This window comes from Oryzias latipes, chromosome 23 (assembly GCF_053564925.1).
Source record: "Oryzias latipes strain Hd-rR chromosome 23, Olatipes_Hd-rR_3.1".
Classification (NCBI taxonomy): Eukaryota; Metazoa; Chordata; class Actinopteri; order Beloniformes; family Adrianichthyidae; genus Oryzias; species Oryzias latipes.
Genome location: NC_136259.1, coordinates 23,034,148 through 23,046,280, shown reverse-complemented (window position 1 = coordinate 23,046,280; position 12,133 = coordinate 23,034,148). Strand labels below are relative to the sequence as shown.

The following is a 12,133-nucleotide window of genomic DNA, read 5'->3' as shown; positions in this document are numbered from 1 at the left end:
AAACGGGCCAGAACCTCTTATTTTTCAAAAATCATTTCAGAAAATAAAAACAACCCCAAATTTCTTTTTAAAACAATTGATATTTTAATAAACAAAGACTTCAACAAGTCCTCCATGCCATCATCTGATGCTGCTTGTGAGGACTTCGCAGACCACTTCATGGGTAAAATCAATGCTATAAGATCAAACATTTCATCCATGCAGTACACGGATCTTAACAGACCACCAGCATTGTTTTTACCAGAAGAAACACTGGGGAGTTTTGTCCTGGTTGATGCAGAGATGCTTGGTCGAGTTGTATCTCAAGTAAACACTACATCCTGCCTTTTAGATCCCATTCCCACTTCACTTTTTAAAACATTTTATGGATTCTTTGAGTCAGAGCTTTTAAATATAGTAAACTGCTCTCTTCAGACGGGGGTCTTCCCCTCTGCCTGTAAGACGGCGGTGGTGAGGCCCCTTCTGAAGAAGAGTCACTTAGATCCAAAAAATCTGGATAACTATAGACCCGTATCCAACTTACCATTTTTAAGTAACGTTATAGAAAAAAGTGTCGCTACTCAACTGCATGAGTTTTTAAATGCCCAAAAAATTTTAGAAAAATATCAGTCTGGTTTTAGGACAAACCACAGTACAGAGACGGCTCTTTGAAAGATAGTTAATGATCTTAGATTAAACTATGACTCACAGAAACTTTCTGTTCTGGTGCTGCTGGATCTCAGTGCCGCTTTTGATACAGTAGATCACCAGATTTTATTAATTACTCTTACCTTACAGATCGACACTTTTATGTAAGTATGGATACGTGCTCTTCAAGAATCCATGAAATAAATTGTGGGGTTCCCCAGGGGTCAATTTTAGGGCCAATACTTTTTAATTTATATATGTATTAAAAACTAGAGGCATATATTATATATATGCCTCTTGGGGGGGTCATCAGGAGACATGGCGTTGACTTTCACAGCTATGCTGATGATACACAGCTCTACATCACCGTGTCTCCTGATGACCTTGAACCTATTAACACTCTTTTAAATTGTATTTTAGATATTAAGTCATGGATGGCAGAAAACTTCTTACAGCTCAACCAGGACAAAACAGAATTTTTAATCATAGATTCTGAAGACAAGAGAGAGATGATTTTACCACATCTTTCTAATTTTAAACCATCTCAATGTTTGAGAAACCTGGGCACACTTTTTGACTCTGAGCTAAATTTTATCCCACACATTAAAAATGTCGTTAAGACAGGATTTTATCATCTCAAAAAGTCGCCCGTTCCTCTCTCTTGCCAGCACAGAGGTGCTAATGCATGCTTTTATTTTCAGTCGTTTAGATTATTGTAATGCCCTGCTCTTACCAAAAAGTCTATTTCAAATCTACAGCTATTGCAGAACTCAGCGGCACGAGTTCTGACGAGGACCAGGGGCTGGGAACACTTTACACTCCCTGTGCGTTTCAGGATGATTTTAAAGTTCTTTTAATGGTTTATAAATGTTTTTATGGTCTTGGGCCTTCTTATTTGAATGATATTCTTTTAAAATATGAGCCCTCGCGGACCCTGAGGTCCTCCGGTGCTGGCCTCTTAGTTGTTCCTGAGGTGAGGACCAAAACTTATGGTGAGGCTTCATTCTGCCATTATGGTCCTCGCCTGTGGAACGGCCTGCCGGAGAGCCTCAGGGCCGCAGAGACTGTAGAGGTTTTTAAGAAGAGGCTCAAGACCCACCTTTTTAATTTAGCTTTTAGTTGATTTTAACTGCTAATTTATTCTATTAGTTTTATTATAGGCTATTTTATGTATTTAATTTCATTTTATGCATCTTATTCTCAGTTTTATGTTTTCTTTTTTGTTCTTTTTTATTTTATAAATCTTATAATTTTAGAATCTTATCATGATTTTAGCCCCAGTGTTTCTTGTGGGGATCTTTTCTGCCAGGGTTGCCGGCTTGCCCGGTGGCTGTTGCTGCAGTTCTTGCCCTTGCTGGGGCGGCTGGGGTTTAATTTTGCAGCTTCACGGCTGTGAAGGGGACCCCGGTGTTGTCCCGGTCTGGGTTTGCGCTGTGGCGATGCTCCCGTGGCCGGGCTGGCTCCTGGTATGAAGAGATTCCCAAATACCGTTTCCTCACAGCAGAGCCAAGCCATACTTGTTTGTTTGCTTATTTATTTATTTATTCAAACTTGCATAGTCAATATTCATTGTCATGGGTCATGTGTTTTAATGGAGGCGAGTGGGAAGGGTGAAGGGTGGGTTGGGTTTTTACTGTAATGTTGTGTGTTTTTTGTTTTTAATGTTAAAGCGCTTCGAGCTGCACAAAATGCATGATAAGCGCTATTTTATAAATAAAGTTTGATTTGATTTGATTTGATTTGATCCAGAAACTGGATCAGTTCAGCTCATGCCTCCGCATTTTTAGCTGGATCCTCATCGTCATCATCAGGGTCAGGCGCATTCAGAATGGCGTCTTTCAATCCTTGTAGTCGAAGGTGACCCAACAACTTGGTTTCCCATAGGACATAGTTCTTCTCATCTCCCTCTAACAGAAGCCGGGACTTGTATCAGCTGTTCGTCTGCTCATGGTGTCAACTTCCTCACAAAAGTGGAAAACACACTTTATAGTCTCAGGCGTCTCCTGGGCCCAGAACCTGTTAGCAGGTTGGTAACTGCACTGCGGTGCGGTGCTGCTGTAACTGGGTGGAGTTTTCTGCTCTGCCTTGTGTTCCAGTGAATAAAAAACCACGCTTGGATGCTGAGTCAATCTCTTTTAATCTTGGTTAACAGAAAACAAAAATTCACAATGCTGTCTAGAGTTTCTTCTGTGTTTTTCCCCCTCGGCCAGAGCTCACAGCAGTCTCAGTGCGCATTCTCATTAGCACCTTCCCCCCAACAGGATGTAAAGTAACACAAAAAGAACATGATAAAATGAGAAACCTGCACCGTACCCGGTTAACAGAAAAAAAATCTAATTAAATAGAGAGCGCCATACTTTAGTGAGACGGAGTCGGAGATTTTAATGACGGCGTATGAAGATTTTAATCCCATCAAAAAAGTAATATGGCTGCATCATCAGCAAAAGAAAGAGTTCCTGCTTGGAGAAAAAGAACAAAGTAATAAACACACGAGTTTCTATCACACGCTTCACCAAAGCCTCCATCCACCCGTGATCCACTTTCAGGATGTGAACCAAGGAAAAAAACAAACAAAACACTTCCGGTGAAGCAGCAGCAACTGGTGATGTGAGGTCGTCAACTGTCAATCAAACTTCAGCTTCAAAGTTCCACTGATGGAGATGAAAGGAACCAGAGCTGCTGCTATGGAGACAGTAGAGCAAGAAGATGCTGGTTCAAATCCCAGAAAGCACCAGATGGAGGAAAAATGGTGATCGACAAAGTGCTGCCTGATGTCCAGAATAGTGCGATGGAAGTGACTTGATCTCCAAAGCAGAGAAGCGCTGGTTCAATTCCCCGTCTCAGTTTTTTTGTTGTCGGTTTTTGCCGCTCCTTGACAGTCATCAGCTCAAAGGAACAAAGCAACACAGTTCTGCTGTAGACAGATTAGCACAGTGGGAGTGTTTCTGTCCTTGAAGCGGGAGAGTGCAGGTTCAAGTCCAAGTCAGGGACATCGAGGTGTTCAGTCCCCTCACAATTCAAGCTGCGGCTAGGAGGAGTCAGGACGGCAGGGAAGGGGGCTTCATCTTTGCCCCACCACCCCACCCCACCCTGAGGAAGGAGGACCAGGAGAAGAGGATCCCAGAAGAAGATGTGCATTTAGATAGATTCAGAATGCAGCTTGGATGTGTGGAGGGTCTGTGTACCGTAGATGCAATACAGGTAGAGTAACACCTGGAGGTGGCAGCAGGCTATGGGGTGGTGTAGGTAAGTAAAACTTTTATTTAATTTATAATTAGACTATTAATTTAATAATTAGTTTAAGTTTAATTAGCAACAATCTCTAGTTTTAATATATTAACATTTAGTTTCTGTTAGTTTGTTTAGTTTGTTTAGTTAGTTTCTACAAATAATTAATAATACAAGCACCAACTTTTAGAGTTAGATGGACAAGATTTAGAAAGTATCAGTACCATAATGTAGTGTTAGTGTTTTTAGCGTGAAGGTACTATCATGATCTAGTTGCTGCTTTCTAGGTATTAGAAAAATCTACACCCCCCATTAATAGTACACAGTCTAGTTGGTTTAGACCGCCTGTCGGTTCTAGTCTTCTAGGTACCTGTCTCACTACCAGTTAACATAGCTCTAGTATCAACCTCCATCACCTATATAGCACAGAAGTCATTGATTGTTGATCTCCTTGATTGTCAAAGATGAAGCCACCCCCCTTCCCAGCATCCCTGACTCTTCCTCACCCCAAGCATGAGTTGTGATGCAACTAGCCAGGACTTGAACCTGCGCTCTCCTGCTTCAAGGACAGAGACACTACCCCTGTGCTAATCTGTCTACAGCAGAACTGTGTTGCTTTGTTCCTTTGAGCTGAACACGCTCCACATGTTTCAAAAATCAACAATCAGGTTTAAAGACACAGACATCTACTTCCTAAGGACCCTTATTCTAACTGGGAATTGAACCAGCACGTTCTCACTGGAAGCACAGAGACACTGCCACCACACTACTCTATCTGCATCAGAGCAGGGACTCTGGTCCATGAAAGATCTTCACGCAGAGTCAGCTTTTATAGCGACGGTTTGTTAACGAGTCGGGAATTGAACCAGTCACTCCCACTGCACTATTTAAAGCACCACCAGGTCCAAAAAAAATAGTCTTTATCAGTTTTGAAACTAATTTGGATTTATTACTACATGACAGTTGTTTTACTTACTGGTACATCCTTTTATCCGTTTGTAACGTCACACTTAAACATAAAACAAAGTCAAAGATGTCATCATTACACAGAACATTCTTCTAATGCTTTATTTCTGCTTTAGCTATAAAAAATGCTTTTATAAACTTACTTTGAAAAATTTCAAAACATTTAAGGTTTTCGACAAAATGTCGAAAGCTTTTATCAATTTAGTGTCTGTCCATCTTCAGAACCAACTGAATCCTTTTCAGGGCCACATCGTTGCTGGAGCCTATCTCAGCTGCTTTTGGGCAAAGGCAGGATACGCCACGAAAAAAACCTCCCTTTCATGTTTTTGCTTTCATGTTGATGCTAAATGTGGGTAATTTTGGAGCCAAAGAATGTGCATTTATTTTTGATGCATATTTATAGGCATGAAGGGATGAATGCATTGTTTTTGTCTATTATTCAGGATATATTCTTATTTATTTACCTTCTGTCATGGTATATTTGGGATGCACGAGCAGCATTCCAAGGAAACGGATCTCCAATCTGTTTTGGAAACGTTCTGAGGGTATGCACGGATTTCAGTCTGACTTTCAGGCAGCAACACCAGCTTTATATGTCAAAATGTAAATTGTTTTCGCTATTCTACTCACAAATATCATAATGAACACTTTGCTGTTTTTGGAGCTTAACTGTATATATTTCATACTGAAAGCAGTTTAAAAAACATTTTAGTATCCAGTTGTTCTCAAAGAAAACACTTTAATTTTACTTTGTTTTTTTACTTCCTGGTATTTGCATTAAATGACATTCCAAACAACTCCTTTTTTTCCAATTTTATTTGAGATGTATGTACATAATATACAAAGTTTGCTGAACAATAAGTACAAAGAAAAACAGAAGAATTTATAAGGATATGAAAATTACAGGCAAACACATTTGTATTAAAAGAGAAACAGATTTTAGTTTTGTTTGATTCACACAAAGAATAGAGGATGAACTCCTGAGGACCGGACTGTGTGGACGACCTAGCAGCCCCTCCCTGAAGCTCTTCAATTTTAGTTCAAGTTGGAGACTTGTGTCATAAATAACCGGAAGACAAAAACGATTTTTAGAATGTTCTCTAAAAATTGTGTTAAGAGAAAATGGCCGTCCCTGGTCCACATGAGGCGCTGGCCCCTAATGGGTTAGTGACTCGCAATGCTGGGATGGAGCGGTTTGACTCGGACTAGGCGGGACAGTCCAAGTCGCAGCCCCTGGCTGGGTGACTTCACCAGTGGACTGTACCGGACGATCCAAGCTCTTTGGGAAAATATATTCAGTAGGCAAATAATCCGAGCTGGGAAAGGTAATCCTGACTGTCGTGGGGCACGCACGTTCCATTTGATTGTTTTTGTGTTCGAATCCTCAAAATAAAAACGAGATAAAAAAATCAGATTTCTTTATTACATTTCTTTAATTTTATCAAAGCAATGAAGCATAATTCATTGAAATTGTAACAAAGTTAAACTTGCACAATAGAGCAGTCACGTGACGCGTCGTTCTCCGCAGAATGCACTGCAGGGCAAATAAACATTTAATCGTTAATGCTTATTATGTATTTTTAGCAACTTAGTTATTTTGATATTAGGATAATATATAGATAATATAGATACATATCGCATGTGTTGCCTTCATTATAAGGCTTAAATAGGGCTTTTAATATATACGGCTCTAGACATTTTTGTTTTTTTCATCCAATTTGGTTCTTTCAACATTTTGGGTTGCCGACCCCTGGGTTAGTGACTTGCAACGCTGGGATGGAGCAGTTGACTCGGACTAGGCGGGACAGTCCAAGTTGCAGCCCCTGGCTGGGTGACTTCACCAGTGGACTGTGTGACGATGAGGCGCTTTTACCAATATGAGTTGGAATATAACATAAATATAAATATTAGCCTTCAATCTGATTACAGCAGTTTAAATAACCGAAAAAGTAAATGTATTGATTCTCACTGAAGCTGGACCTGGTGGGTTCCACTTGGGTACTCTCCCCACTGCTGGGCTCAGAAAGGATGAAGGCTTTGTGGAAGGGGGTCTGGTGGGTGTCGGTTTGGATGTTGGAAGACTTTTTACCGGTTTGGAAGCAGCTAAAATATTTTTTAAAGTCTTAGTAACAAAAGTCAAGAGGATGGAAAGCGTCAGCTGTTGAAACCAACCTGCTGCTTCAGGCTTCGTCTTTGATGGTTTCAACGGTTGTTTGTCTTTTTCAGAAGTGGGATCTGGTTTGATTCTGTCTTTGGTGGAGACTTTGTCCTTCTTTTTGGTCTTTGTGGGTTTCTTGACTGTGAATTCTTCATACTCACTCTCAGATGGCTCACTGAAATCACTTTCTGGATGTGGAAAAGCAAAGAGCTGTTACACTTATGAAAACCAAGAGAACCGTTTTTTATGGAGTCGTGGAAAAAAAAGTGCTAACCGGGTGTAAGTTTGGGTTGATAGTCGTCATCTTTGCGTTTTTTCACTTGAGCTGTTTTAGAAGAAGTCTTCTTTGAGGCGGATGATCTGATCTCCGACGAGATTGCGTCTAAGCCTGGGACCCACAAAGAACAAAAACAAACAAATGAGTAAACTGAAAGAAAATGCAATTAGACCAGTGTTATTTTTTTTAAGATCGTATTTATGATGCAGAAAATTCACTGGGCGGGGTACAGTCTCCATGCTCCGCCCATTTCTGATCATCCAGCTGCAGACTAACAGATCCATGAACGTCTTTGTTCTCCTCTTCTGAGCTGGAATCTGGATCAGAACTGGACGGATGGATAGATCTGACATTACTGCCATTTTGTTGCACCGCTAATGTTAGATTGGAAGGACTGTAAGGTAGCAGGAGAGCGTGTAAACGGAGAGGGGTCCCGTCCCCAACTTAGAGGGGAATTTCTAATGAACTCCTGCCGCTCTGCAGAAAAGATGTCCCAGAAAACCACACAGGTTTTTGCGTAATTAAAATTAAAACTCACTAGGAACGCTTTTAGAATAATTTGGAGTGGGTCTTTAATAAAAATATTTGTCAAACAGTATTTATGTCCAAAAAATCACTCCTGTGAGGAAACTGATTTTCTAAACAGGACTGTAGAGGAAAAAAGGTTAGGTTCGTAACCTTTCCGTTTCCTGCACACAGAAATGAATGAATAATGACTCAGAGACAAAACGTATCTTTTGTGGAAGTTTACTCCGTACAAGAAGCACAAATCAAATTTTACGAAGGGTTACAGACAGATGAACAGGCTGCTGCATTCAAAGTCTGAACAACTGGAGGCAGGGAGATGGCTTGGTATAAGAACCCTGCATTTGCATATTCAGAGGATCATACACTGGACAATGGTGTGAAAATCACGCCCACAGGTTGTTGCAGGGAGATGCTCGAAGGTCAGGAAGTTTCAAGTGTCAGATCTCTCTGAGGTTCTCACGGACATTTACCAGAGCACAGGCACCAGCACACACAAAGATGAAAAAGGGAGTATCCTGGAGGAATGTTATGAGAAAAATGGTTTTGGTTGTGCCGTCTTCAAATGTAATATAATTTTGAGATGATAATACATGTGTAATGAATTAAGTTTGAACCATTGGTGTAATAAAAAGTAAAAAGAGAGTTTCTAAATATTCTGTTTCTAACTATTCTTAACAGTTCGGAAGAAAATCTTGGCTTTTGAGTCGAGGAACTGCGGGTGATCTGGAAGCCAGCGAGCCGTTTTCTGGGTCGGAGAGGACGGCGCGGGAGTCGGGAGCGGAGGCTGCTAAGCTAGTGTGCATCACGATGGATCACATTGAGGCGAACCAGTCGTGTTTTCTGTTCTCCCTGGATCCGGCTGGATCATTTCAACGCACTCAATGTTTTGCAAGAGAAGCAAAAGGCCTGCAACTTTTTCTTCTTTTTGTTTTTGAGGTGCCGGTACCGTGAGTAAACTAAACTGTGTGTGTGTGTGTGTGTGTGAGCGCGCTCGCGCACGAGAAAAGGTTCAAACAGGTAAAACTGTTAATGTTCCACAGTTGTTCATTGTATACAGTGACTTTGTTAACTAAGGAGTAGTAATAATTGGGAAACTTTTATTTTGTGACATTTATTTTGTAAATTGGGTTGAAAACCACTGTTTACCTTTGTGTAGATTAGGCCAAAAGGGGACATTTTGAGTACATTTTAGGGTAACTGGTGTAATTTAATTTTATACGTTTTTACTTACTTTGAGTGGTTTATATTTTTTGTTTGGTATCAATTTATATTTTATTACCAAAATTTGGCTAATAATTTATTAAACAAAGCCATTACAAAATTTGGCTAAATATTGAAATATCTGGAGTAGGGCTGGGCGATATGGCCTAAAAATATCTCCAATTTCTTTTTTTTAAATTCGATTTCCGATTTTTTCCGGATCCCCCCCCCCGCCCTACTTACATAGCAGCTTCACAAAATGGTGGTTCTCTGGTGGAATACAAACGTTTAATATATAATGTGGGTGACAGTGGCTCAGTCGGGGCGTATAATGATCGAAGGGTCGGCGGTTCGATCCCCGCTCCCTCCAGCCAACTGTTGTTGTGTCCTTGGGCAAGACACTTCACCCTCCTTGCCTCCAGTGTGGCTCCACTGGTGTGTGAATGTGTATGAATGATCCCGGTGATGGTCAGAAGGGCCGTAGGTGCGAACTGGCAGCCACCCCTCTGTAAGTCTGCCCCAGGGCAGCTGTGGGTACAACAGTAGCTTACCATCAATGAGGAGTGAATGAATAATGGACACAATGTAAGCGCTTTGAGTGTCTGGAAAAGCGCAAATAAATCGAATCCATTATTATTAATGTATTTTTAATAAATGACTAGTGACATTTCTAAGCAGTACAAACTAATTTGAAATAAAAATACACCTTTCTGAAGCCACAGGACGTTTTTATACTTTGTAAGCAGAGAGCTGTTATTTTTTTATTGGTGATGACTTATGAACATGCACCACAACAGTTAATATTTACATTTCAGTCAGACCAACTCATTCAGTAAAGGATTTATTTTCACATACTTAATTTTCACATTCTTAGTTGGCATTCACAATCTTTTCGTTTGGCATAAGGCTCCGTACAATTCCATGAGATAATTTTTTCCATAAAACTTTTGGGTAATAACCTCGAACGGAGCCCACAGGTGGAAGCCGGGGAGGGTGGGGCGACGAATGCAGTGCTGCAGTAAGGAAGAGAACGAATGGCTGCACACCGGGACAAAATAGGACGCTGAACAGGTGAGTTAATTAACTACCTGCCCTAGGGGAGGGGAACCGAAGCAAAATACTGCAGAGTCTGCCTTCCTGAAAGGCGAACTCGTTCGCTATTTTCAGTCGGACAAACTCATGCAGTAAAATATTTATTTTCACATACTTAATTTTCACATTCTTAGTTGGCATTCACAATCTTTTTGTTTGGCATAAGACTCCGTACAATTCCATGAGATAATTTTTTCCATAAAACTTTTGGGTAATAACCCCCCAAAACAAAAGATCATCAAGAAGAAAGAATGTAAATGTATTATCAGTGTGTAATAAGATGAGGTGTGTTTTTCGGCGGAATTCGATTTTTCATTTCATTTCATTCCATTTCCAGGTAAGACTGCTATGTGTGACCCGGCACCTTTGAACATTGGGCCGCCCCTGTCACGGTGCCTGTCAGTCACCTCCCCCCTCCCTCCTGCTCTGCTGATTGGAACCGGCTGTCCTGCATCTCCTCATCATCCTGCCTGCCTTCTTAAGGGTTCTACTCACCAGTATCCAGCGCCAGTTTGTTATATTCACTCCGGTGCTTACGCCTGGCCTTTTAGCATTTGCTACTCAAGCTAAGTTACTTTACTCACCTCGCTTTGTACCTACCCTCAGGTCCTCCTACCATTGGTCACGCTGGTTCCTCGTCCAGAGCTTCACTCCTCACTCAAAGTCGGCTCCGCCGTCCTCGGCGTCCACCTGTCCTCGAGTTGGCTCCGCCGTCCTCGGCGTCCACGCCTCGCTCCTCTGGATCCACAAGCCGCCGCCGCACCTCTCAGGTTATACTCCACCAGTCCTCACCGCTCTCAGCTCCTGGGACGTCAGATCTTCACCCGAAGATTATTCTACTCAAGCTCTCCAAGAGACTCTGTTCAATCCCTGGAGAAATAAAACCCCTTTCAAACTAATCCTTGTCGCGGGCTCTTTTCCGGGTTTCAGCAACTGGGTCTGCCACGTCTACGACGACATGACAGAACAAACTGGCCAACAACCACACCCAGCTGACCCGGAAGGACTCCGCCTCGCCTTCACGCATCAAGGCGCAGCCCTCTGCCGTCAAGCTGAAACGCTCCACCAGATGGCATCTGCGCAGCAGGATCTATTTCGACGCCTCGATAGCATCTCTTAAGCTCTGGTTGAGCTAACTAGCCAATCGACGGCTAACGCCGGCTCAAGTTCCTCTGCCTCTGCAGCTGGGAGCCCCCACCAAGCCACCACATTATGGACTCAGGAGAACTTTCGTTTGCAACCAGAGCCCTTCCAAGGTAATGTAAACGCATGTGGTGGCTTTTTACTACAGTGCCAGTTAATCTTTCAGCAGGCCCCGCGGTATTACCACGCAGACCACTGTAAGATTACTCTCATCGTCAACTCCTTACGTGGTAAAGCCCTTCAATGGGCCCAGGCTTATTTATCGGCTAACCCTATTATCCAAGTGCCTTTCGAACGATTCATCAGGGAGTTTCGCCTGGTCTTCGACCAACCCCGCAAAGCAGAGGAAGCTACCCGCCGCCTTCTGGGCTTAAGACAACGCAGCCGCTCCGTAAGTGAACATCTAATAGACTTTCGCATCCTACCGGTAGAGGCTGGCTGGCCGGACGTTGCCCTTAAAGGTTTTTTTATACCAGTCGCTAAATGATCAAATCAAAGACCATCTAAGCTCGCAGCCAGAAGCACGCACTTTCGAAGAACTCGTCACTGCAGCCTTACGTTCTGATGTGCGGCTCCGAGAACGTCAGGTTGAACGAGTTCGTCCTGAAAAGAAGATCACCACTAACTCTGTATCTCAGTCTCCCACATCAGAACCATCCTCCTTCCGCCCTCAAGGGAACATCAGCCGCCCCTCGGAGGAACCGATGCAGATTGGCCACTCCAAGCTTACTCCCGAGGAACGTCGCAGGCGTAAGGAGGAAGATACCTGTTTTTACTGTGGAGAATCCGGTCACCACGTACATCAGTGCACGCTACGTTTAAACTCTAACCCCGTTAGAAGACAGGCCGCGGGAGGCTTCTCTTACTGTTAACCAGGAAAGAAATTTCCTTTATGTTCCTGTCAAGCTAAGTCA

General features: G+C 42.4%; 2 protein-coding genes across 2 annotated transcripts in view; one reads left to right on the top strand and one right to left on the bottom strand.

Annotated features, from left to right (window-relative positions):
• LOC101170385 (methionine aminopeptidase 2) overlaps positions 1–11,721 on the top strand; it is a 100,342-nt gene extending 88,621 nt beyond the window's left edge. The window contains exon 8 of the mRNA XM_078941815.1: positions 11,230–11,721. Coding sequence (XP_078797941.1) covers positions 11,230–11,706 — 477 coding nt within the window. The 3' untranslated portion in view covers positions 11,707–11,721. The remainder of the gene's footprint in view (positions 1–11,229) is intronic.
• LOC105357121 (uncharacterized) lies at positions 5,874–8,587 on the bottom strand. Its single transcript, XM_078942300.1, has 4 exons — positions 8,461–8,587; positions 7,254–7,367; positions 6,802–7,167; positions 5,874–6,098 (listed from the first exon to the last, which is right to left on the bottom strand). Exons 1-4 carry the CDS (start codon positions 8,585–8,587, stop codon positions 5,986–5,988), a joined length of 720 nt encoding a protein of 239 aa, XP_078798426.1. The 3' UTR covers positions 5,874–5,985.
• Positions 11,722–12,133: the final 412 nt, after the last annotated feature.

Coding starts and splice junctions, on each gene's coding strand:
- LOC105357121 (XM_078942300.1), bottom strand. CDS start 8,587: ATGCACACTAGCTTAGCAGCCTCCGCTCCCGACTCCCGCGCCGTCCTC. Junction 7,168..7,253: donor TCAACCCAAACTTACACCCG/GTTAGCACTTTT, acceptor TTCCACATCCAG/AAAGTGATTTCAGTGAGCCA. Junction 6,099..6,801: donor ACCCAAGTGGAACCCACCAG/GTCCAGCTTCAG, acceptor TTTCCCAAAGAG/CTTGGATCGTCCGGTACAGT.